The sequence below is a fragment of the Vulpes vulpes genome, chromosome 9 (assembly GCF_048418805.1).
Source record: "Vulpes vulpes isolate BD-2025 chromosome 9, VulVul3, whole genome shotgun sequence".
In the NCBI taxonomy this organism is placed as follows: domain Eukaryota; kingdom Metazoa; phylum Chordata; class Mammalia; order Carnivora; family Canidae; genus Vulpes; species Vulpes vulpes.
In genome coordinates this window covers 101,198,343-101,224,214 of record NC_132788.1, presented here as the reverse complement: position 1 = coordinate 101,224,214, position 25,872 = coordinate 101,198,343, and the positions used below count along the sequence as shown (strand labels likewise).

General features: G+C 55.3%; 1 protein-coding gene and 1 long non-coding RNA gene across 2 annotated transcripts in view; one reads left to right on the top strand and one right to left on the bottom strand.

Annotated features, from left to right (window-relative positions):
• Positions 1-20,629, bottom strand: part of LOC140593960 (uncharacterized) — a 22,811-nt gene extending 2,182 nt beyond the window's left edge. Inside the window, exons 1-3 of the long non-coding RNA XR_011994462.1 lie at positions 20,270-20,629; positions 13,348-13,489; positions 358-1,544 (exon numbers count right to left, since the gene is read on the bottom strand). This is a non-coding gene — a long non-coding RNA (uncharacterized lncRNA). The remainder of the gene's footprint in view (positions 1-357; positions 1,545-13,347; positions 13,490-20,269) is intronic.
• TECR (trans-2,3-enoyl-CoA reductase) lies at positions 744-25,872 on the top strand. The gene is made up of 13 exons (XM_025983574.2): positions 744-875; positions 22,708-22,758; positions 23,456-23,507; positions 23,844-23,888; positions 23,981-24,084; positions 24,161-24,276; positions 24,363-24,468; positions 24,607-24,679; positions 24,779-24,822; positions 24,895-24,952; positions 25,036-25,124; positions 25,495-25,540; positions 25,626-25,872. Exons 1-13 carry the CDS (start codon positions 861-863, stop codon positions 25,751-25,753), a joined length of 927 nt encoding a protein of 308 aa, XP_025839359.1. The 5' UTR covers positions 744-860; the 3' UTR covers positions 25,754-25,872.

Below are 25,872 nucleotides of genomic sequence, written 5' to 3'. Positions count from 1 at the left end.
ACATCTTAATCTGCACTGGCCACATTTCAAAGGCTCAGTAGCCACATGTGGCCAGTGGTGACCATACTGGACAACACAGGTAGACAAGTGTGGGCCTTCCCCCCCCCCACGCCGCGCCCCACCGCCCAGGCCTACAAGCGGGGCTTGCACCCCCCTGAATGGGGTCAGGGCTCAGGTTGCAAGTTGAGGGACGCCCCCCAGGGGGCTTTTCGTCATTCATTTCCCCTTTCTTTCCCTCCAATTCATGACAGATGGGGGCCCCCTCGCGGGATAGGCCTCTCCATCCAGGCCCCCCAGCACACCCCCCCAGCACCTAGCCCTTTCAGGTTGCTCCCCATTACCCAGGGAGCTGCCCACCTGGGAATTCACACAGCCACGCCTCCCGCTGGGCGGATGCTGCTCTGGCGGATGCTGCCCTTCCTGTCACTCAACTTTTTGCTCCCGCCCCCAGCTTTAAGGTAACCGTCGCTTCCCTTGGTTTCCACAGCGACGCCACCAAGGGGCGGGGAAGGGGCGCGGGCGCGCGGCGCTGAGGCCTCCTTTTGATTGGTGGGTGGCCAAGCACCTTTCCGCTCGTCCAGTCTAGCCTGCGCTCCGCCCCCTCGGTGTGTCCCGCAAGCTGATTGGCCAGCCTCGTGGCGAGTCCTCGCTCAAGACCATCCTCGTGGGGCGGGGTCGAAGGTGAGCGCCCCACGCGCTGATTGGCTGTAGGGACGCGCGCGGCAGGGAGGGGAGGGGCCGACGCGGAACCGAGGTTAGTCTCGCGCGGCCGTCGCGAGCGCGTGAGGGACCCTGTTTCTTGTCGCGCGCGGGTAGACAGCGGCAGCAGCAGGAGCAGTAGGGGGCCGTGTGAGGGAGCCATGAAGCACTATGAGGTAAGGAACGAGGAAACCTGCACCGAGCGGCCGCTGCAGACTCATTCGTTTTTCTTCTTCGCGGGACCGCGGGATCCCCCCATTCTGCTCCTGCGCCCCAAAGGGCGAGCGGGACGGCGCACGCGCAGTGGGCGCTCGTTGTGCCCCGGGGCCACTCGTAAGTCGCAGTGCGCATGTGCAGAGGGGTATTTATAATTCTGCTACCCAGGCTGTTTTGGGGTTGCCTTTTCTTGGGGGTCTCTGCAGGATCTGGGAAGCTGGCAGGTTCCTTGCAGTTCTCCCAGCGGGCGGGGAGGAACAAAGGTGCGGGACGCTCGCTCCCGATTCGGGGGTGTCTTGTACAAGCTTGCACCGTGCCACCTCTCAGGTTTAGGAAGGGGCTTTGCAGTCAGCCTTCTCGGGCACGACCTTTGGACCCCTTCCCTCGACCCGGACGTCCCGGGGAAGCTTAGGCGGTGAGGGAGGTGCAGTTTCAGGGCTGGCTCCCGCCGAACAGCAAAGGTGATCTTGCTCTTTGGTAATCTAAGAGATCATCTCTGTCAACCCCTGCGTGTCACCAGGGAGAAATCTCGTTGCCACAGCCGTTCTGGAAGCCCAGGTCTTCTGACTCCTAACTTGGGCTGCTTTTTCACTTAAAACGAAGTCTTCCGATGCGCCTTGCGACCTAAGCTGACAATATCATATTCATAATTTAATTATTTGGTCATTATTGACTTTTAAATAACATTAAGTAATAAACTAGTTTATTGTTAAAACGCATACTAATAATTTAGCGTCAGATTACTCTTGTGCTATGAGATTCTGTTACCTTATTTTGTTATCCTCATAGGCCTCTGAGGTCGGAGACTATTATTATTTCCATTTTTATAGGTGAAGAAATAGTCTCAGATGTCAAATGACTTGCCCAAAGGCCCCCAGATGGTAAATGCAGGACAGAGAGAGGAACTCAGGACAACAGAGTCTTAGTTGCCAGCTCCTAGGCCACACACTGGTCCCCAAATGAAAACCAGCAGGTAGAAGTATAATTTTTTTTCTCCTCAATTTAAAAAATTGTGGCAAAATACACAAAACATGAAATTTACCATCTAACCATTGGAAGTTCCTGTTCAGTGGCATTAAGTACATTCACATTGTGCAACCATCACCACCATCCACCTCCAGAACTCTTTCCTTTTGATTTTGCAAAACTGAAACTCTGTCCCAGTTAAACAAGAACTACCTATTCCCCATTCCTCCCGGTCCCTGGCAACCATAATACTGCTTTCTTTTTCTTTTTCTTTCTTTTTCTCTTTTCTTTTCTTTTTTCTTTTCTTACTTTTCTTTTCCCTCCCTCCTCCTTCCTCCCTTCCTTCCTCCTTTCCTTCCTTCCTCCTTTCCTTTCCTTTCTTTCTTTCTTTCTTCTTCTTCTTCTTCTTCTTCTTTTTTTTTTTTTTTTTTTGACTACCCGGTATGGAGTATGAACTTATGACCCTGATATCAAGACCTGAGCTGAGATCAGGAGTCAGAGGCTTAACTGAATGAGCCACCCAGGTGCCCCCACCATACTACCTTCTATCTCTATGAAAGTTGACCACATGAGGTACCTCACATATAAGTGAAAGACAGTCCTTGTTTTTATTTACAAGTTGAATACTGCTAGCTGCATCTGTCCCTTTTGTTATTATTTTTGGTAATTAACCCAGAGTCTTTGAAAACTTTACCCCAGAAGAAGTCCACACTCATTTTTGACCTAGTACCAAGAATGAGGAGGTAGGATTCTATAATCTCTGATGCCTCATTAAACTTTATGATTATAGATAAAGTTCTAATCTAGTTTTCCCTCTCAGACCTTCTTACAATCTTGGAGAAAAGGCCACAGTTCAAAAGATGCAGGATGGAAGTTCCATGTGGCATTTTTTTTTTCTTAAGATTTTATTTATTTATTCATGAGAGACACAGAGAGAGAGCAAGAGAGGCAGAGACACAGGCAGAGGGAGAAGCAGACTCCATGCAGGGAGCCCGACATGGGATTTGATCCTGGGATTCCAGGATCAAGCCCCAGGCGGAAGGCAGGCACTAAACCGCTGAGCCACTCGGATCCCTCCATGTGGCATTTTGCAAAATAGAGTTAATTTTAGTTTTCTTAGTTAGCAGCCAGATAAAGTAGGCCTCTGAGGACACTTGGGGTGAGTACTTTTCTTCCAGAAGCTGGGCACAGCCTGACACCATTGTTTGGACTGGAGAACATGTTCTACTTCACTGCAATCTTTTTCCTCCCAGAAGGACAGGTGAGCTTTAAACCCACTGTTCAAAGTAACCTGGGAGGGGCACCTGAGTGGTCATTCAGTTGGACATCTGAGTTTTGGTTTTGGCTCAGTTGTGATCTCAGTGTTGTGGGATCAGCCCCCTGCATCTGGCTGTCTGCTCAGTGTGAAGTCTGTTTGTCCCTCTCCCTGTGTTTCTCCCCCTGCTCTCTCTCACTCTCTCATAAATAAATGGAGAAAATCTTAAAAAAAAAGAAAAAAAGAAAAAAATGTGTTCAACAAACAAAAACCCCAAAGTGACCGTGGAGGGGAAAAAAAGGTATTTTGCTGTGTTATCTATTATTCTTTGCGAACATTTGCCAAGTACCCTCTGGGGTGATAGCTACAGTTTCTGTGTGGGAGGAGCCTTTGTCTCCTGTCCCAGTTTCACAGCAGATTAAGTTTTACTCCAAGTGTTTGTTGTAGATCAATAAAAATAGCAGGGATGCTTTCAGTCCCATTTAACAAAGTTTGAGTAAAGGTTCCAATGATCTAGATCAAAGAATATATTTCTATTTTGGACTGAGTCCATCCTTTCACCCCAAGTGACCCCCAGTCCACTGAGGGGATAGCCTCCCTCAAAAGACCTTTGTGGCTCTGAGAGAGACTCGAAGTGCAGTTTACAAAGGATAGACGTGATGCTCAGAAAGGTATGAGATGCACCCGAGTGTCACGCTGCTTCTTAATGAGGGCTGATGGCTGATATTATGGCAGGTAGGGTTCCGGCTGGAGGGGGGATTTCTTGCTGTTTCAGTAACAGTTTACTGTCACTGCCCGTGTTCCCTCTGTGATCCAGGAGGAAAAAGTATCCCTGCAGTGGCCTAATTGAGATGAAGCAGATAGGGTAGATCACTCTTGGGTCCTGGCTGATGTAGTTTCCTTGGAAGACCAGAGCAGGCCTTGGAATTGTCTTGGGGTCAGATCAGGGTTGATAAGAGAACTGCTTATCCTGCTTATCCAAGGCTACAGGATATTTTTTTTTTTCATTGCTGTTTTTGCCATTGCAAATGAAAGGTCAAAGGAATGATCCCAGCATTAACTGAAAAACAGCTGCTGCATCTTGTATATGAGTTTGTTAATTCCTGGGAAGATCAGTACCTCCAAGCTGGGTACCTGCAGCTGAGGAAGTCTCATCCTCTTGGGGTCCCCACTGCCCTCATTTAGGATCCTCTACTCCCACAAAAAAGGTCATTCAGTTGGTGCTTGTTTTGCAAATAATCCTAGGCCAACATAGTACCTTGCCACAGGCAAGTTTTGCTTCAGCTTCCTCCACAGGCCTAAGTATGTGAAAGTTCTGGAAGTAGAGTTCTGGTCTGGAGGCAATTGTGTAGAGCCAGAAAACTAGACAGGAGGGTGAAAATTAAGGAGAAAGTTAACCAGCCTGTCATGGTGTCGTACATGTGTGGGCTGTAGACAGGCCTGGGGCTGAATCCTGGCTCTGCCACTCAGTAAATAATTGTGTGACCAGGACAGCTTGATTAACCTCTTTGAGCCTTTCTGAGGCTGCTCCTTGGGGGCAAATGAAACCTACTGTGAAAGCAAAGGCTAATATTAAAGAATGTTACGAAATTGCTGGAAATATATCATCAAAGGATATGCATAAAAGGGGAGGTGCTACATGTAGCTCTGGTTCATTTCTTTTTACTGTTGTGCACAGTTCCGTTCTGTGAAAGAAAATCTAGTTTGATTACCGAGTCCTTCAGTAAATCTCCAGACATCCTGTTGAGTGGAAAAAACCACGTTGGAAGAGGTTCGATACATTTAAAAAAGTACCGAATGAGACTTATATTGCTCATGGATATGTATATAGTAAAAGGATAAATTGCAGTTAGAGGTCAGAAATGTGTGGGAATTACACAGTTAGAGGAACCATTGCTTGGAGATAGAGGGGTCGGGGAAGGCTTTAGCTCTGTCCGTTTTATTAAAAAAAAAAAGGAATCTAATATAAATATCTGTTAAATCTGGGAGGTGGGATCTGGGTGTCTGCTATTTTTTGTATTTTTTCTTCTGAATTCTTGTCCTTTTGGAATAGGTGAGGGGTAGTTAGGGTTTTTCTGGCTATTGAGCTTTTATTTTATTATTTTTATTATTTTTAAAGATTTTTTTTATTCATGGGAGACAGAGAGGCAGAGACACAGGTAGAGGGAGAAGCAGGCTCCATGCAGGAGCCCAATGTGGGACGGATCCCGGAGCCCTGGGATCACATCCGGAGCCGAAGGGAGACACCCAACCGCTGAGCCACCCAGGCATCCCTGAGCCTCTATTTTAATATGTTGATCCCTTTGACTTTTGTACCTTAAATTTGGTGCCTGTTTGCAGACAGGTGTTGTGTTCTGACACAGGGATTGCTTGGTCTCTTCACTCTAAACCCCCTTCTGTGTGCTGCAGCAAAAGAATAGGCCTTCCCAAAATGCCTTTCTTTGGCTTTGATTTTGCATTTGTAGATAGGCTGGGATGCTGGTTGGTATCTTTTCTTGGGCTGGATAGTCTTGCTGGGTTAATAGCAGGGACAGGTCACTTTTATTGTGTCCATCCGAAAACCTGAGAGGTGGCGTACTCTGTCCCCCCATTTGTGGATAAGGAACCCAAGGCTGAGAAAGGCGAGGGAACTTGCCCAAGGTCACGTCGTGGCAGAGACAGGATCCAGACCTAGGTCTGTCTGGTTCCTAATCCAGAGAAGAGGAATCAGGTGGGCAAGTATTCTACTTTACATATAAAGAAACGGAGGCTAAGAGAAGCAAATTAAGTTGCAGAAGGTCACAGAGTCAGGAAGCAGTGTAGCCGGACTTTAGCCCTGGGTTTGCTTATGTTGTTTTTGGCCGAGCTGATGCTTCCAGAGGCTGCTGGTGGCCAGGTGGGCTGTGCTGTTCCATTGTTCCCAGGGAGGGAGCATGGGAGCATCCCTGGAGGGAGCGTGGGAGGGGCTCCGTGGGTCAGCGTGGACTGCTGGCGGACGGTCTCCCTTGGCCCTAGGGTTGGATGGGCTTATTTGCCCCTAGGAATTCTAGAAGTGAGAGCCCGATTGGGACTGGCAAGCCAGGAATGCCACCGTGAGGTGTAAAGACCTTCCTCGTGTTGGTGTGCCACAGGCTGGGAGCCTGGGTTTGGGCGGGATGGGAAAAGCCGGGCTTAAGTAGAGGGCGGGGCCGGGGGGTGGTTTGGTGGGGCGGGACTTAGGAGTGGGCGGGGCCTAGGCGAGCAGGCGGGGTGGAGGCGGGGCTGAGGGGGGGTCGGTGAGTAGGAGGATCTTAGTGGCAGGAGTGGGTGAGCGCAGGATGGGACTCAGGAGCTCCCCTGAGCTGCGAGCTGCGCAGAGCCTCTTGAATAGCTCGTTCCTGAGGAGAGGTAAGTGGAGAGTTGACAGCCCTGAGTGGGGACTGTGCTAGGAAGGGACTCGATGACACAGTTGAGTTTGGTCGGGAATCTCTGCAGTCTCACTGACAGGTTTGGCCGGAGACGTTGGGCTGGTTGAGTTCAGCCTACGTCTTAACACCTTCTTGCTGCTGTTGCCAGTGGCAGCTGAGGATGTCTTAATACCCGGGGACAGCCAGAGCATCGCCCTCGTCATCAATACACTACTGATGTTATACTTATTCTTACTGCTATTTATCTGTTAACTCACTTAATCCTCATAATACATCTGTGAGGGAGGGACTGTTCTTGTCTCTGTTTGACAGGTGGGGAAACTGGGCCACAAAAAAGTGAAGCAATGCGCCCTTGATCCCACGGTGAGTGGCAGAGCCAGGGTTCTGCTAGACCAGAGGGGGCTTCCCTGTGGGTGGGCCCAGGTCCTTGTGCACTGAGGAAGAATGAAGTCTGTGGTCGTGAAGGACATGATCTTTGGAGGCCACTGGGTCTGCCCTTGGGACAGGCACTTTACCTGCTTGAGCTTCAGTGTTCCCAGCCGTGAAGCCAGGATAAGGACACCTGTCTCAGAGGGCCACGGGGGGTGTAGAGTGTCCAGCACGCCTCTTGGCCCATAGTCAAGATACAGAGCATTAAGGACAAATTGTTGGACAGATGAGCAGTCAGTCAAGTTATTAGAAATGCTTTCTGTGCGTGGCCTCTTTTGAATGCCTTAAAACTTGCCTGTGAACAAGGCCATGGAGGCTTGATTCATTTGGACATGCTGCTGGAGATGGATTCATGCTAAACAATAGGCCCAGAAGATGGAGGAAGAAGCCCACGATCAGTCTTGATACACTGCCACACACATTGGAAGTCAGATTTTGGGATCTACTTTTTCTCCACGGGAAGATCCTTGGTGAAGTGGGAGCACAGTCAGAACCTACTTTTTGCCTTATTGTGATAAAAAATCGTCCCAAGAAGTGGGTGCTTCAGGTGAGCCTGGTCTTCTGATGTTACCATTCCCTAGTCACTCAGAAGCGGGGCAGCCTCTGTTCTTGTCCCTCCTGGCCATGTTTCCCACCCAATAGCAGCCAAAGGGTCTTTTCTCATGTAAATGGAAAGATCTTAGCACTTGTGGCTCAAAACCATCCCTTAGAGACTTTTTGTCATCCTCTGTCCCCTGCTTTCCTCATTCATCCCTAAACTTCTGTTTTTCATCTCCTCAAACACCCGCAGCCATGCTCCTGCCCTGAGCACATGCTGGTTCCTCAGCCAGAAACGCTCTTCCTCATTTTCCCCTGGTTCCTTCTTTTTTTTTTTTTTTCTTTTCTTTTCTTTCTTCTTTCTTTCTTTCTTTCTTTCTTTCTTTCTTTCTTTCTTTCTTTCTTTCTTTCTTTCAAGATTTTATTTATGGGGGTGTCTGGGTGGCTCAGTCAGTTGGGAGTGTGCCTTCAGCTCAGGTCATGATCCCAGGGTTCTGGGATTGGCCCGTGTCAGGCTCCCTACTAAGTGAGGAGCCAGCTTCTCCCTCTGCCCCCCCCCCCCCCCGTTCATTCTCTGTCTGGCTATCTCTCTCTCTTTCAAATAAATAAAATCATTAATTTATTTGAGAGAGAGAGGCAGTGACAGAGAGCACAAGTGGGGAGGAGAGGGAAATGAGGGACTTGATCCCAAGACCACGAGATCATGACCTGAGCTGAAGGCAGAGGCTTAATCTGAGTACCCCCCCCTTCTGTCGGGTCCCTTCTTATTATTGAGAGATCAGCTTTAAAGTCATGCAGAGAGGCCTTCCTGGACCATCCTACCTGGAGTAGGACCCCCACCTCATCCCCCAGGACCCTGTTCCTCTCCTTCTGGCCCCCCTCTGGCTGTGGTTGCATTTTCATTTGGGTACTTCATGGTCAGACTGAGCTCCATGAGGGGAGGGACTCTTTCTTGTATCTCTTTCCTGCAGCTTCCCCAGCATCTGGCCAGGGCCTCCTTGTTGAAATGAACAATTTGATGAGTAAATGCATCTTCTGTGGTCAGGCTCCTGGAGAGCAGAAGGGTGATTGTGGGGCTGCTGCTGGGACCTGGCTGAGAACTGTGTCTCATGTGTTGGGCTGAGCTAGTCCTTAGTGATCCTGATCGAGGGAAGCTGGCTTCTTATGGTTCCTTGGTCAGGAGCCCCAGGTTCAGCCCAGCCGTGGTCCAAATAACCAAGTGACCACCTGGGAATTTACCTAGCCTTACGTATCCCCAGATAGGCCTGTTCCATATCATCCTGCTCCTCCTCACACTTGGTCTCACCACGAGCTTCTGGCATAGCACCTGCCCTTGGCCTTGTAGGATCCTGACAGGTTGTCCTCATCCAGGCGTTCTCCTGTTGTGGCGATCCACTGTTTTTGTCTGTCATTGACTCATTAGTTCATTCGTTCAACGTTCTTCTCTGTACCTGTCCTACCTCAGGAATACTGGGGTGAACGAACCACAGCCTTTGCCCTCAAGGTCTTTTCATCTAAACTGAGGCCTGAGGACAGGGGTTTTAGGGAAGGGATGACAGGGGCAGGGGGGCATTTGGTGCCAAGGCCTGGAGGCCATACTTTGTGGGTGTCCCATGTTGAATGATGAGGCCGACTGGATAGAGAGACCCATGGGCTTTATCCTGAGCGTGATGAAGTCCCTTTTCTGTTGATTTGTCCTAACAGTTAAACTTTTAGAGGGCGGTTTATTTTTAGGTCCTTGAGGGGCTCTTCTTGTTTTAGGTGTTTGTTACATACATGCACAGAGTAGTTGTTTCTTATTACTGACTAGTGGGTGGTGGATGGTGTTTGGGTCTCCCCCCGTTTCCAGTCCCGTGGTTAGTTAGAGATGGGCCACGAGCTTTTCCCAGTCCTCTGAGGGATAAAGGGCCTCTCAGTAGGTCACGGTGACTGGCAGGCTGGCACAGCCCTGTCCCTGTCCCTGCTCGAACCAGGCTCTTATGTAAGCATGTCCCCAGGCCATTCAGTGAGCCCTGCAGACTGCAGGGCTTGTGCCATTGTCCAGGTCCTTCTGAACTCTGTTTTTCCTTTATAATGGGGCCAGGAGCACTGGCTGGGTCCATGCCAGTTTTGTGGTGGGGCCCGTGGGAATGGTGTCTGTCCTTCGGGTGAGGGCAGGTCGGCCAAATTTGGGGGAGGGCGGTTTAGCAACTGTCACTGGAGCATCATAGATCATCAGGAAGCAGGATAGAGCTCAAAGAACTGGAGCCTCCACTCTTCTTGTGGGGAGAAGCTGTTTCCTATGACCCCTCAGGAGTCTGACTCAGGTGGGCGGTGGTGGGCTTGGGGGAACACAGCTGTTTGTGGGGTCTGAGGGGAGTATCAGAATTCTTGGGAGGGATGTGTGCAGTTTGAAACAGTATGTTGTTGAATACTATTCACTCCAGAGACTAAAGTCTAACAAAATCTTCTGGCTGGGGATGGAGAGCCATTGTCAACCACTGTCACTGTCCCTGTTCAGGACAGGGCTTGGTTGAGCCGAGCAACCCCTGTCCTAAATAACAGTATTTCAGGAGAGGTGGCTTTGCCCTTCCCATCTTGGAATGCCATCATTCAGGGCTCAGCTTGCATGCCACCTCCTCTGAGAGATTCACATGACCCTGCATGCCACACTCATGACCCTGGTGCCTCTTCTGTTTTAGTTCTCTGCACATAGGACTTAGCACCTTCTGTAAGCCTTGGCCCCTGGCAGGGGCTTCAGTAGATGCTGTGAAACAAGTGACCATGTATGCCGGAGAGAGAAGGCACGGGGAAGGATGTGCATACAGAATTCCTGGGTTCATTTTCCCTTGCTTCATTTTACTGTCGACCAGAGAGTGGAGCCAGCAGAGGCCTGTGGGGCTCAGGGTGCTGCTCACAGGTAATGCTGCAGGGGGAACATGGCCAAGGGCATCTTCCCGGACCCCTTCCTTAACTGTGAGAGCCAGGCTTTTCCTCTTACTTCACCATTCCCTTTAAAGACACAGGTAGGGGGCAGCCCTGGTGGCCCAGTGGTTTAGCGCCACCTTCAGCCTAAGGTGTGATCCTAGAGACCCGAGTCCCACGTCAGGCTCTCTGCAAGGAGCCTGCTTCTCCCTCTGCCTGTGTCTCTGCCCCCCTCTCTCTGTCTCTCATGAATAAATAAATAAAATCTTTAAAAAAAAAAAAAAAACAGCACAGGTAGGCCTATTAAAAAAAAAAAAAGTCACAGGTAGGCCTAATAAACATTCCAGAAATCCTGCACTCCTCAGCTGTCCTCCTTCCATCCCAGCATGCACAGTCTTCCCCCCTTGGTGTTTTCATGTTCCTTAAGTTGATTGAGATATACGTATATATCCTATATTTGTGTAGATAGTCCCCCCTCCCTCAAATTGGTGACTTGGTTTGAATCAGTGGTGTCTCAAGATCCAGGAATTAGGGATCCCTGGGTGGCTCGGCAGTTTGGCGCCTGCCTTCAACCCGGGGCGTGATCTTGGGGTCCCGGGATCGAGTTCCGTGTTGGGCTCCCTGTGTGGAGCCTGCATCTCCCTCTGCCTGTATCTCTGCCTCTCTCTCTCTGTGTGTGTGTGTGTGTGTCTCTCATGAATAAATAAATAAATAAATAAAATCTTTAAAAAAAAATCCAGGAATTAGAGTGTCTTTTCCCCAACTTGGCACCTCTGTGCCCTAGTCAGGCCCCATTGAGGTCTCTGGTCTGTGTTGTTTCTGAGACTCACCGCTGTGTCTGCTTCCACATTTGCCCCTGGCAGCGAGAGGGATCTTTCTCAAAACCAGAGCAGGTTGTGGTGACTTCCTAAAGTACTTGTCTGGGTCTCCCTCCACTCCACCCTTCTCCTCAACTGCTCACTCTCAAGTCCATTCTGCTCCAGCCTCTGCATGTTCCAGAGCCCTGCCAAACTGTATGCTGCCTCATGGCCTTTGCACTTCCCACAGGGAGCCTCATGCTGGTGCTCCCTCTTTGGCTTCATTCTGGCTGTGGCTCAAATTACACTTCTTTAGAGGGGCTTTCCCTGACCACCTCCTGTGGTGCTCTGGGCCCCCTGTCCTGCTTTCTTTTCTTCATAGCACCTGGTATATCCTGACCACATGATAGATGATAGCTAGGTGATAGATGCTTTGCCCCTGTTCCCTTTGAGTGTGAGCAGGTCTGGTGGGGGAGCATGGCCTCTCAGCTGTGCCCACCGTTCTATCCCAGCACCTGGAACATTGCCCAGCATACTGCTCTCACACATAGGTCTTTCCATTCATCAAGCCCAGCACCTAGCACGGGCCCAGCACATTGAGGGGCTCAGTAAGCGTTTCCTGAGAGAATGATCGGGAACTCCTCAGTCAGCAGAAAAGGCTGGTGGAGCTTCCAGAGGCATCCCCCCATCTCTGCCTTATGTGCTTTCTCAGCGAGCTGGAGCTCTCCATAGGGCTGTTGAAGGGCATTTTAGATTGAATATCCAAACCTGAGCTCCAGATTCTCCCTCAAACTTACATTTCCCTGCTCCAGTTATGGCACTTCCAGCCTTCCAGTCACCCAGCTCCTAGGCTGTTTGACTGCTTATTCTCTCACACCTTGCATCCCAAAGTCAGCAAATCTTGTAGCTAAGCCTTCAGAGTACTTCTGCAGCCACTTCTCATCAGCACCCCCACCATCACCAGGCCCAGGCCCAGGGTTGACAAGCTTTATCTGTGAACGGCCAGAGAGTAAATATTTTGGCCTTTGTGGGCCATACAGCCCCTGTGACATCTTCTCAACTCATCCGTTGGAGAAAAGCAGCCATAGATGACACATTAACCAACGAGTGTGGCCACATTCAATACAACTTCGTGGATCCTGAAATTTGAATTTCATGTAATTTCCACATGTCATAAAACAGGCTTCTTCTAATTTTCTCCAACCATTTCAAAATGTAAAAGACCATCTTACCTTATACAAAAACAGGCGGTGAACCAAAATTGACCTATGGGCCATAGTTTGCCAGCCCCTTGGTGTAAGCCATCTTCTATCCTGACAGAATTGGGCTCCCTGTTTCCAACCTATTCCCCTGTAGTCCAGAAGAATTCTTTAAGAACCCAAGTCAGGTCGTATCCCTGCGCTCCCCCAGAACCCTCCAGGGTTTCCACTTCACTTGGAATAGAAGCCAAAATCTTCATGTGGCCTCTGAGACCCTGCACAACCTGTCACCACCCCCCAGTCCCTTTCTCCCTTCCTCCCTCCAGCCCCACAGGCCTCTGCACTGTTGCTTGAACACACCAAGAATGCTGCACCTCAGGGCCTTTGCACAGGCACTTCCTCTGCCTGGATGTTCTCCTCAGATTTCTCAATAGCTCTTTCCTCCACTGCATTCAGAGCCTGTCTCAGCATCTCCTCCGGAGGCCTTTCTTGACCACTTGATATAAAACTGCATACTTCCCCTTCCCCTTCCACTGCCTGTCTCCTTTTCCTGCTCTGCTTTTCCTGTAGCACATGGCATCTTCTAACATTAGGTATAACTTTGTCTTTCTTCCCCACTCCCGCTAAAATGTCATCTGCATGTGGGCAAGGATTTCTGTTTCTCTCTCTCCACAGCTGAATCGAATCCCCAGAGTCTTTAACAGCACCTAGCATGGAGTGGGTGTTCAGTCAATATGCAGTGAATGAAATGAGCCTGTTTCCCCAAGAGGGGATTAATAGTCAAAGATAATTTGTTGAGAATGTGTCCGGCAAAAAAAAAAAAAAAAAAAAAAAAAAAAGAATGTGCCTGGCACACTGTGAGTACGGGAGGCATTAGCTGTTGGCTGTGCATATATTTAAGGCTGGCCACGGGCCTCCCAGCGTGGGCTGTTCCGGGAGAGCTTCCGGGGTGGACTAACCTGCCTGCCACAGTGGGCCGGAAGTGCTGGACGCAGGTGGGTGGTCAGCCTGGGTGAGCTTCTCCTGCTGCTCCCATCAGCCTGTGTTTGCAGGGCTCAGTGTCTCCTGGCTCTTCCCCCTTCTTGGCCTCATGGCACCTTCCTGCTCAGAGATGCAGAGACCACACATGGTCACAACCTCGACCTGGCCAGGTCGTGCAGGGGTGCAGAGGGGGCAGAGCTGGGCCATCCCTAGAGGTTCTAGGGCCAGGGACAGCCCTGGAGGAAGAGCATTCATTTCTAAGCCAAACCAGATGGGGTCCTGCCCCGGGAGCTTGTGGCCAGGTGTTGTTGGGCTGTGACTTATGCTCCTGAGCCTCATCCTCCCTGTCTGTAAAATGGGGTAACAGTGCCAGTCCAACAGGGTCAGTGTAAGCTGGTGGTGGCTGCGTGCTTGGTGTTCATGGCCCCCCCAGGGGGTAGGGCAAGGACAGGGTGGGGAACCACCCCAGGGAATGGCTGAGGCCCTATTGGGAGGGTCTGGGCCACTGGAGTCCCTCAGGGGGATCATGTTGGGCTTCTTCCAGAGGGCAGGTCCCGTTTGAGGAAGGCAGCTCTGGTTGAGGTGGCTGTCCCCATCTGTCACCCAGGAGCTTGTGCAGCTGTGGGTGCCAGCTCCCCCTTCGGAGACCCTGGGCTCCCTCCTAGGTTGCCCAGGCCAGGGCTCTTCAGCGGGGTCGAGTGAGCAGGCAGGGTTTGGGGCCGCGAGCATCGAGCATCGTCTGTGTTAGGTCCTCTTCTGAACATTCCCATTGAGCAGGTGGAGAAGCTAAGGCTTAGGCAGGGAAGGCTGGTCTGAGTCCGGCCTCTGCAGCGCTGCTGCTCACTCAGTGTCGGTGTCCATGTCAGTGTCGCCAGCTGTCCCCCCCTCCCCCCACCTCCGCTGTTCTGCCTGCGGTGGCCACAACAGGAAGTGCGAAGGCCGCTGGCCACTGCTGAGCCTGCCTAGGCCCCTCTGTGTGGTGTCGGGGGGTGACAGGCCTTTTATCTTTGGTACCTGAGTGCGCTGGGGCCTCTAGAGGCTGAGGCCTGGTCAGGAAGCTGGCTCAGCCCTTGGGCCTTGGGCTCCCCTGCAAGGCACTCCCTGTGGGGGTGACATGTTCTGCAGAGTCTGGACCCTCCAAGACAAGTGTGCTGGAGTTGGAGTATCAGCAGGGAGGGGGGTGTCTTCCAGATAATCAGATCCAGGGGCCTGTCCTTCACTTCTTTTCCTGTTGGCATTCAACTCTCCTCCTCAGAGTGGCCGTGGTATCGCATCATGGTGGTGAGCAAGGCCTTTGGATCCTAGCAGGCGGGTTGGCACTAGCTCTGGCACTTCCTGGCCATGAGCCTTGGGTGAGGGCCCCCTCATTTTGGAGCTGCCTAACTGGGGTCACAGTTAGCTTACAGACCCAGGGGAGGCTAGGTGAGTTATGCAGGTGAAGGCCTTAGCACAGTCCTTGGCACAAGGTAGGCATGTGATAGATGTTACTCGCAGAGGCACTTCCAGATGGCATAGGCCCTGGCAGCTCTGCTCTGGGTGGGACAGCGTTCCCTGGAGGCCAGGGAGATAAGGCCTGTGCCGGCCCCGGGGCAGGTGGGATGTGCATGGGCTGTGGGTACCAGTGAGTAGCAGGTCAATAGGCCTGAGACCCTGAGTCCCTGCCATGTTGGTTCAGTGTCCCCTTCAGGTTGGGCTTCCTGTGATCACAGTGACCAACCCGGGGTCACAGGAGCACCCAGAGAATGTTCTCCAGGATGCTGCTCGGCTGCATGGTGCTCCGCCAGCCTCTGGCCCCCATCCCAGAGCCTAGGGACGTTGGCAGACACTAGCTCCTCTTGTCTGGCCAGCAGGGTGGGAGGTGGGAACTGGCTGGTGAGAGCCTGGGAGTGGGTCGTTAGTGTCTCCCAGCCCTTCCAGCCTTGGTGACATTCTGCCCCCACCATGGCACATTGGGGAGGCTGGTGCAACTGCCCCAGGCACCTCAGAGAAATGGGGTCACGAGCTGAGGCCACTGGGGAAGGAGGTATTTCTGGCGGAGCAGGTGCGGCCTGTGCTGGCTTCCTGGCAGCTGAGCCCAAGATCTTCTCAGCCACCCTGGCATGAGCAGTGTGATTTCGATATTTCTGGAAAGTGGAAGGGAAAGGGAGCTGCAAGTGCTTAGTTGCTGAGTCCAGGCGACTGTGCCCAAACCTCTGCACCCATGAAGTGGGTAAGCTGGCTGGGTGCCCTGCTGCTCAAGGCCGGGCCTCCATCCCCTCAGGCCCTGAGTGGGGGTCTTGGGGGCCATGAGCGCCGGGGCCATTTGGCCAAAGAATGTGTCAGGGCCTTTGCCCAGCCTAGAGTCCCAGGCTGCACGGAGCAGGGCTGGTACCCACAGCAGGCCTTTTGTGCCCCAGGAGAAGATGTTGCCCACCAAGGTCACACTCCCCCACAGCCCTGGTGGCTCCACACAAGGTGGCCCACTTGTGAGGCCTTTTCCTGGCAAGCAGACCCCTGTGGGGTCCCAGAGAGCCTGCTGGAGGCAGGGTCTGCTGCCTCATGCTGTCTCTGCAGGGGCCTCTGCAGGGTACATGCTGGCTGGGGTGGGGCCCCAGAGGCCTGGGTGGGGGGCTGGGTGTGCTCCTCAACCTTTGGACCTCAGCTTCCTCATCTGAAAAATGGAGCTAACAGCCCCTGCTCCCTCGGTTGTTGTGCAGCTAAAAGGGGAGGATAAGGAAAGGGGTCTGTGCTGCAGCTCCGGGCCTGCTGTTCTGGACGTATCCCCATGGGCAGGTCCCATATTAGGATGCACAGAAATTCCAGGTGCATAAGTGGGAGCTGGTGAGGGTGACCTGGAAGCCAAGCTGACCCTGAGGCCTCTCCTTACCCTTTGTCCCAGGGGGCCCTGGGATGTGGCCGCTGAGTCTTGTTCACAGATGGGAGGGGTCTGGGGAGCACTGGGCCTGGATGTGTTGGTGAAGATGGGGACGCTGAAGCTCAAGAGGGGGCTGGGCTCCTGCCTGGAGGCCTTGCAGGGGGCCTGGGTCCTGTGGGCCATGGCTGTCTGGCAGCTCCGGCAGGATCAGCAGTCACAAACTTGGCTCTTCACACCTGGCCTACATGGTGCCTGCTCCTGCCACTGCTCCCTTCTGGGGCTCAGGTCAGAAACTTCAGACCCCCCTCCCCTACCTCCTTCAGATCTTCAGACCTTCAGACCTTCAGACCCTGTGCTTTTTGCCTTTATAGTCTGTCCAGATTTCTAGCACTTTTCACTCCTCTGTGGCCACCTCCCTGCTTCCACCCCCCATTATTGCCTCTGCCCTAGTCTGATTCCCAGGAGGTGCCTGTGAGCACGTGATCCCACCCCTGCTCTACTCTCAAACCCTTCCTGGCACCCCCCCTCACTCTGGGTAAAAGCCGGAGCCCTCCCCATGGCCCACAAGGCCCTGAATGACCTGCCCTGTCCCTTCCCTCCCCCCTCACTCACTCTGTTCTGTCCACAGGGCCCTCCTGCTCCTCAGATATGCTGAGGTCAGTGCTGCCGCTGGGCCTTTGTACTTGCTGTTCCCTCTGCCTGCTGCACATGTTCCATTCCCTCATGTCCCTCTGGCCTTTGCTCAGATGCCCCTTCCTCAGGGAGGCTTTCCCTGACCACTCCCTCGAAAATCGGTTTCCTCCCCCACCTGCCCTCTCCCCTTTCTGTTTTTCTCCATAACTCTTGGCGACATACCATGTCACTGTTGCCTATCCCCCCTCCCCCACAGCGCACGCAGGCTGGGGGCGCTGTTCTGTGAAGGTTCGCTGCAGCCCCTGAGATGGGGGAGGGAGGGAGGCAGGCAGGAGTGGATGAAGGAAGGAAGGACTGGATGGATGTGGGGCCCTGCTCTCAAGGCCTCTTGGCTGGCAGGTGGCAGAGCCCGAGGCAGTGCTCGCTTTCTTGGTCCCATCCTGGTCCCACCCCACGCTGCCTGAGTTGCCTGGGTGACCAGGGTGTCTTCCCGCGGGGGGAGTGCAGGGCGCGGCCACGAGGGGGCAGTGGAGGGCGGCGGCCGGCGGTGAAGGGCGGTGAAGTGCGCTGGGGACGGGACGGCACTGCAGCCCCGCTCCTCCCACCTGCACGTGTCTTGCTATTGTTGGGGTTGGGGCTGCGCGGTCACCAGCTGGATGGAGCATCATGGCACCACCTCTCCGACCTTGGTGCCCTGTGGTTGGGCTCCTTCATGGCCGTGCTCGGACTTGGGGAGAATGGGCCAGGAGCCCTGCTTACCTGCCAGTACTATTTTGCCAGTATCGGTTTAATCGTATTTACTCTTTACGGGGATCACTTTTAGGCTGGGCACGTTTACGTACTTTTTTTGGTTGTTATCTCTGTAAGTCTTACAGTAATCCTGTAGGATGGCAGGTGGGGGCAGCTCACTTTAGAGATGAGAAAATGGAGGCTCAGAGAGGTTGAGTTACTTGTCCAAGGCCACACAGCCAGGAAGTAAGTGGGTCCCCTTGACCTCAGAGCCTGGGGGATGTGCGTGGTTGTGGAGGCCCTTGAGCCCTCCTTGTGAGGGGGCCGCTGGGCCTGTGGTAGTGCCTCTGAGGACCTTGGCCACGTAGAGCCTGTCAGCATGGAGCCCCTTCTGGGTTGGGATTGCTGGTGAAGAAAGACAGCGAGTTTCCCCGGGAACTGGAGCTGGCTTGGTCACTGACCCTTTCCCTTGGTGAGCAGTGCCCCAGAGCTGGCAGGAGGGTCCAGCTGCCAGAATGCTGGACCCGCCGGGGTCACTGGAGCAGGTGGGCATGTCTGTAGGCCTCAGAGAGGCTTCCTTGGAGCTAGGTCCAGGATAGGGAGAGCTCCAGGCAGCAGCCTCCACCCTGTTGCTGCCCTGGGGTTTGGCAAGGTGGGTAGGGCCCCCTGGCGTGTGGTGCAGGAGGAGCAGGGCAGGGCCTTGGCTCAGAGGGTAGTGGCGAGGGAGCTTTAGGTCCTGATGTGTGTGACCTTGGGCAAGCCCAGTTGCCTCATGCAGGTGTTTACTGAGCACGCCTTCTTGCTGGGCTGTTCTGAGTGCTGGGAAATGGTTGAGAACAGGACAGTCCTTGCCCTCAGGAGCTGCTATCTGGGGGTTGCTATTTTTGAGTCAGGAAGGGCCTCACTGAGAATTTATCTAAAGGCCCAAGGACATGAAGGAAGGAGCCCCGAGGGGTCTGGGGGAGAGTGGACCAGGCAGTGGGAACAGCATGTGCAAAGGCCCTGGGCCTCTCATGTAGTTGCATAACTGCTCTGCTTTCCCATTGCTCTGGTTTTCTCATCCGCCAGATGGGGTTCATCCCTAGAGCCTTGCTCTGGGCACTGGCACTGGCTCAGAACAGTCCTCAGAAAACATCACCCCCTTTTCCACTGGTGCTGTGTTGATCTGCAGTGTATTTCCACGAAGACAGTGAAGGCCAGAGGCCCTGCTGCTCAGCACTGGCTCTGGTCACTCCTCTCCAGGCTGGGGAAGGCTGCAGCCTGGCCCCCACCCCTCTTTCAGGGTGGGCTGTGGCCCCGCCCTCTGTCCTGCCCTTCCCCCCACCCCCATGCCTTGACCTCGTGGCATGCCACGAGTTGCTGTTGGCCAGACCCTGGAATCTCAGGCGCCTGGGTGAGAATTCCTCCCAGGCTAGTGGAACTGTCATCGCAACGCCACGCTCCCGTGTCTCAGGCCAGCGTGTCTGCCCTGTCCTTGTCCTCTGTGTCCATTGTGCTTGAGGCTGTGGTGCCACACCCCCTGCTTGTGGTCAGTGCTGGGACCTAGGGCCAGGGGCCCCCCTCACCCATCCATCGAATATAACACCCCTCCCAGCCCTTCCCCTGCTTCTAGCTCCCTTAGAAGGGCTAACCTCTCCTCCCTTCTGCTGGCCTGTCTTCTCCCCAGGGATGAGGCCTGGGCCTGCTGCCTACCCTGCGCTCAGGAACCCTGCCTGTGAGCTGTGCTTGGCAGCTGTCTGTACCCTCTGACCTGGTCTAGGCCTACCCTGGGCCCCACCCCAGGCTGGTGGTCTGGCAGGTGTGTGTGTGTGTGTGTGTGTGTGTGTGTGAGAGAGAGAGAGAGAGAGAGAGAGAGAGAGAGAGAGAGAGAGAAGGAGAGGGAAGGAGAGGGAAGGAGAGAGGGAGGGAAGGAGAGGGAAGCACAGCACAGTGTGGGGTGGTGTGGGTTGGGGAGGGGTGCGGTGGGTGGGTGGGTTCTGGGACCAGAGACTGGGAAGCACACGACCAGCTGGGTCCTTGTGTTTAGGCCCTCAGTATAGGGGGGTGGATGGGAGTGGTGAGCCCTTGCTGCTCCCTGCCTTGGGACCTTTTCTTGATGGGTAATTGGGGCCTGCCTGTTAGCCACCCCCCTGAAAATAATTGATTGAGGTGAAATCCACATAAAAGTAACCATTTAAAGATGAACAGTTTAGCAGCATTGAGTACATTCACACTCTTGTCTGCCCCGCTGCAGCCACACTTTGGTTTAGTTCCAGAGTATTTCCATTGTCCCTAAAAGATGCCAGATTCCCATTAGGCAGGGTGCTCACTCCCCTTCCCAGCCCCTGGCAGTGCCGCCTTTCTGCCTCCTTGCATTTGCCTATTCCAGACATTTTACATAAATATGTGATTCTTTGTGTCTGGCTTCTTTTCCTTAGTATACTTTTTTTTCCCCTATGCCATCTAGCATAACTTTTATTTCGCTTTTTATTTTGCAATAATTACAGACGTATGGAGAATTGCAGAAATAGTACAGAGAGGTCCTGTGTCCCACATCGCCCTCACCCCTCAGGGCCTTTCAGACCTCTCTCATAGTGAAGGCTGCTGGGTCCTGGGATTTGGGGGCAGAAGAGTGGCCCTGAGCTGAGGCAGCCCCCACCCTGCCGGGCTGGGCCCCTGGGTGCTTCCCCGAGGGCCAGGCTTACCTGTGGGAGGGCGCGGGCTCCTCTCCTCCAGCCTGGGATCCGCCTGGGCGCGTCCGTGGTTGTGGCTACTGGGAGTGTGCCCCTCTACTGGCCGCCCCTCCCGCCACCAGCTTCCTCTCCCGGCAGCCAGTCGGGGGCCCCCGACTCTCCCCGGGACCCTGGTCTGGTGCCCAGGTTGGGGGAGAGGAGTAGGATTTCAGCCCTCCCTCAGCAGCTGGCCAGCAGGGAGAGGGGCCGGTTGTATTTTAAGCTATTGAGTGGTTCAGCAGGAACTCAGAGGCCTCCTCTCCCAAGAGGCGCGGTGCTGCCTTCCTGCCCCACACGGGCTCTGGAGGCATGTGGGCACTGCCCCCCTGGGACCCAGGAACTATTAATATACCTGCTGCCATGGGGCAGGCCCTTTGCCTGCCCATGGCCCTGCTATTCTAGCCCTTTCTGGCACATTCTGCATGTGCCTCTTCCCTCTCCTACAAGTCCTCTTGGTGGGGCCCGGCACTCTGGGCAGTAGGACCGGCTTCATTTTTCTGGTCCTTCTCTTTGGCTCAGAGGGACTCAGTCACCTGCCCCCCAAGTCCACACAGCTGGGCAGAGCCTGCCGTCGGCAGCAGGCCCCCTCCGTCTAGCGCAGCGTCAGTAGGCGGCGTAGGCCAGGGATGGGTGTTGGGCCATCTCCTGTAGGTGGTGTGGAGCGGGCATAGCGTACATCGGCAAATGGGCCTCTGTGCTGCAGGATCTGCACCCAGGCCTGTGCCTTTCCCGCTGGCTCGTGCCCAGCCTCATGGCCTCAGGTTTTGGGGCGCTGTCAGGCACCATGCTGGTGCTTCGCTCGCACTGCCTTAGGACCCTTATGGCTCCTTGAGGTCCACGCCCTCCTACCTGCCCGCCAGCAGAGGCTGAGAGAGAAGTGAGGGGCTGGTCACCCAGTGACTGCATGGTGGGGCCAGACTCAGTCCTGGGTGCTGCCCACCATGCCCTGTTATTGGGGGACACATGGAGGGTGCTGGCTGCAGTGGACCCATCTGCCTGGGCTGCAGGTGGGTGGCTGTGTCCTCAAAGAGCCCTGGCTGGGGTCCTGCCCTGGGGTTCTCATTCTGCTCCTTTCCCCAACTGCTTCTGACCAAGGGTCTACCGGGGGGTGGGAAGGATTCTCAGCACCTGCTAGCCAGGGGCTGACTTGAGGTTAGAGCCAGTGCTGCCTGCCACGGCCCCATGTCTAAGAGCATCTGGGCCAAGCCCCCCATGGGAGCACTTGGGCCTTTTGGGATCAGCTGACCACTGCTGGGCCTCCATCCAGCTCCAGCAGTTCATGTACTCACTGCTCTTCCAGGTACCTTCTCTGACCTGCTTGGGACGGGTGGGCCGCATCCTCCCTGAGGCCACCGTCCCTCCCAGTCTGCCCTGCTGTTCTGCTCCTGTCTGGCCACTGTGTGGGGACTCAGGCAGAGCCGTTGGGTGGGGGCGGCCAGGCAGTGTGCTCTGGGCTTTGTGGGGCTCAGGGCCTAGGCAAGGGTGCTATGTTGGGCGGATGCAGTGGGAACACTGCCCTAGAGGTGGCCTTGAGTGAGGTCTGCATGGACCTTCAAGTGAGAAGTGAGTGGAGAGGCAGGGCAGGGAGGCAAGGGCCAAGGGCTCATCAGTGCAGGTTGAGGATGCAGCTGGAGACTTGGTTTCCTGACCCTTTACACGCTTAGAGGCTCTCTGCACCAATAAGTCCGGAATCTGTCACCTCCCTGGGAACATAAATGCACAAGGAAAGTAATCCGCAGAGTCTCTTACAGCTCAGGAGGGGAAATGGATGATCTATCTCTCGGATTCTCAAAATAGCTGGGATTTCTCCAAGCCCAGTGAACTTTGCGGGCCTGAGCTGGCCGCCGGGGCTTGGGTGGCTCGTGGGCCGCTCACCCTCCTCCAGTGGCTGACCCCGCCTTGCATGGGGCCTGGGCTGGAGGCACCTTGGTGCCCGCCGCAGGGGAGGTATCCCTGCTGTGTCCACCAGAAAGCCTCACTTTTGTGGGGACCCAGCCCCTGGGGGTCGCCCCTGGGAGGTCTGTGGCAGGGCTCCTGGGGGGCTCAGTCTGGGGCAGTTTTATATTTAGCTGGGCCATGGCTGCGGGGCACTCGGGTTACATCTGCACAGAAGACGGCGGTGCCAGGGCAGGCGCGGGCTCCTTTCCAGCACCGCGGCAGAATTTGATCGCGCCGGCCCGGCCCAGAGCTGCTTCGCGTGGGGAGGTCTGCGGTGGGGGCTGAGGGCCGGCAGCTGGGGCCGCTGGCTGCGGCGGGCAGAGCGGGGCAGCATGGACCTGAACATGAGCATGGTGGCCCGGGAGGCCAGCCAGGGCCTCGGCCCCGGCCCTAGTCTCGGCCTCAACGGCCTCCCCCGGATCGCACCCGCCAAAGCGACCAAAAAACCTAAAAAGGCCGTTCTCTTCTTCGAGGTGGAGATTCTGGACGCAAAGACGCGGGAGAAGCTGTGCTTCCTGGACAAGGTAGGACTGTGGCGCCAGCTGTACTGGGCCAAGGGCACTGGGCCTGAGACCCTGTGCCTTCCTGGGGCTTCTGGTTCTGAGGACATGGGAGCTGTCCAGCTGGACTGTGTCCCTCCAACCTGTGTCCTGACACCCCACCTACGCCTCAGGAGTACGAAGGGTACTGTCCCCAGGCCTGTCGCTGCCGGCTTGGGGTAGAGTGGGCAGCGATGGGCCTTGGGTGTGGCCAGGAGCTGGCCTCCTGGTGGGAGGAGGTGAAGTAGCCTCTGTGGACCCTGCAGGGCTTTGGGGCCTGGGCAGAAGGTGGGAGTTCTGAGACCTGTCCCCTGTCAAGGCCAGGAAGGGGGAAAGGGCTCCTGTCCCAGGGAGTTCTGGCCCCGAGAGGGCCTTCACTCTGAGGGGAGCTGTAGCGGGGGTGAGGAGGAGGCAGAGAAGCGGGCCCAGCTTCTCATGCTCCAGCTGTCTCCCAGCTAGGCCAGGGGTGTCCTGGTAAAACCGGGACCTCAGGCCTACAGCTGTTTCCACTCGGGCAGGGCCCTGGCTGCTCCTTTTGGGCATGTAGGTGGGGGGCCTGAGCTCCAGCCTTCCCCCTCCCGTAGCAGCTGCCCAGGTCCCCTGTCCATCCCCCCTCACCAGGACGGGTCTTCGATCATGCCCCACCCTGCCCTGACTTCTTTGCGGCCCGTGCTTCCCCCAGGTGGAGCCCCATGCCACCATTGCCGAGATCAAGAACCTTTTCACCAAGACCCGTAAGTCCAGGGCCCATTTGCCCTGCCCTCCATGACCCCTATGGGCAGGGGCCTCAGGGTGGTACCCCGTCCTGCATGCCTCTCCCCCCAGGTCCTGCAGTGATGCCCTCCCTGTGGCTCAGGGTTCTCTTGGCTTGCCTGGGGCAGGTGGGCCTGCGTGGCCCTTGGCAGGAATGCCCTTGCTGGGCTTTCAGAAGGACAATATCCTGCCTCTACTTGGGCTGTTCTCGGCCGTGTCCTGGAGGCACAGACGTCAGAGGCCTTGTCCATGCGCTGGAGATGTGGGGTCCCTGGGCTGTTAGGCTGTGTGCTGTGACGCCCTCCTCTCCCCCACAGATCCGCAGTGGTACCCTGCTCGCCAGTCCCTCCGCCTGGATCCCAGTGAGTATAGCTGTCCGCTTGGCCACCCCTAGGCTCCCGGGTGGTGGTGGGCAAAGGTCCGGGCAGCACTGAGTCTTGGCCGGTCTCTGCAGAGGGCAAGTCCCTGAAGGATGAGGACATTCTGCAGAAGCTGCCCGTGGGCACCACGGCCACACTCTACTTCCGGGACCTGGGGGCCCAGATCAGCTGGGTGACGGTGAGTCCTAGCCCTTTCTGGGGACTCCTTTCCCATCAGCCACATTGGGGTGACTCACCTGCTCCTCGTGCCTTAGGTCTTCCTGACTGAGTACGCAGGGCCCCTCTTTATCTATCTGCTCTTCTACTTCCGCGTCCCCTTCATCTACGGCCACAAATACGACTTCACGTCCAGCCGGCACACGGTGGTGCAGTGAGTGGGGCCAGGTGGAAGGGGGCGGTGGGGGGAGGGGGGAAGGCCTGCTGGACTCGCCCCAGCTGAGCCGGCTCCCCCCCCAGCCTCGCCTGCATCTGCCACTCATTCCACTACGTCAAGCGTCTACTGGAGACGCTCTTCGTGCACCGCTTCTCCCATGGCACCATGCCCTTGCGCAACATCTTCAAGGTGAGCGCCCTGGGGTGCGTCCACCCAGACCGTGGCCTCCTCCCAGCCCAACCCACTCGGATGCATCCCCAGACCCTGCACATCCCTGGTGCCACCCTCTGCCAGGCCAGGCCTCATCCCAGCCTTGCTCATTTTCAGAACTGCACCTACTACTGGGGCTTTGCTGCCTGGATGGCCTATTACATCAACCATCCTCTCTACACGCCCCCTAGTAAGTGGCCTTGGGCCCTACCCTGTTCCCCCTGCCACGAGCCTCCCCCCCGTGCCTGGCTTTCCCCTCATGGGCCTCCCTTCTTCACTTCCCCTTCAGCCTACGGAGCTCAGCAGGTTAAACTGGCACTGGCCATCTTCGTGGTAAGCAGGCTGGGAGGAGGGGGATGGGGCGGGGAGTCTGGGGGCTCTGGGCTGACCCTGCTGCTCTGACAGATCTGCCAGCTTGGCAACTTCTCCATCCACATGGCCCTGCGAGACCTGCGGCCAGCGGGTGAGTGGCCTGTCCCAGACGAGGGGAGATGGGCAGGCTGGTGAGAGATAGGTCTCACTTGCCCCTCCTGTCTTGCCTGCCAGGGTCCAAGACCAGGAAGATCCCATACCCCACCAAGAACCCCTTCACGTGGCTCTTCCTGCTGGTGTCCTGCCCCAACTATACCTACGAGGTGAGGGTCTGCCCTTCTCTCCTCTGTTCTTCCTCCAGGGGTGGGGGCCCCACGTGGAGGGGCCAGCCCCTAATAGGGGTGCCTGGCTCAGCGGCTGCTTTAGCAGTTTGGAGCATTTGGAGATGGAAAGGCCAGCCTTTCTGGGAGTTGGGTGTGTCAGGCCAGGCTTGCAGTTGTAGGGGGCTGCAGGGGCAGCTTCCTCATGCCCTGGTGTACTCAAGGGCTCTCTGGCGTTGGAGTTTGATTTCTGCCCCCTCGCTCTGAAAGGGTTTGAGGAGGGGGGTGGCTCTGGGGTGTGGGCGAGGCCTCTGTAGAAATGTAGGCACATCCCAGCCCTGCCCACCTTTACCCCTGCCTGCTCTCCCCACAGGTGGGGTCCTGGATTGGCTTTGCCATCATGACACAATGTCTCCCAGGTGAGCCCGCTGTCCCTCCCTCTGTGGGACCCAGCCCATCCAGGGCCCTGGATGTGCGGCCCCTGATGCCCCTGCTGTCCCACAGTGGCCCTCTTCTCCCTGGTGGGCTTCACTCAGATGACCATCTGGGCCAAGGGCAAGCACCGCAGCTACCTGAAGGAGTTCCGAGACTACCCACCCCTGCGCATGCCCATCATCCCCTTCCTGCTCTGAGCTGCTACCCACCTCCCAGGCTCTGCCAAGAGCCTGTCCCTCTGTCCCAGGGTCATTCTGGGGGAGAAGGGACTGCCACTCTCCAGCGCTTGGAATAAAACCTGCCTGTCCCTGCCAAA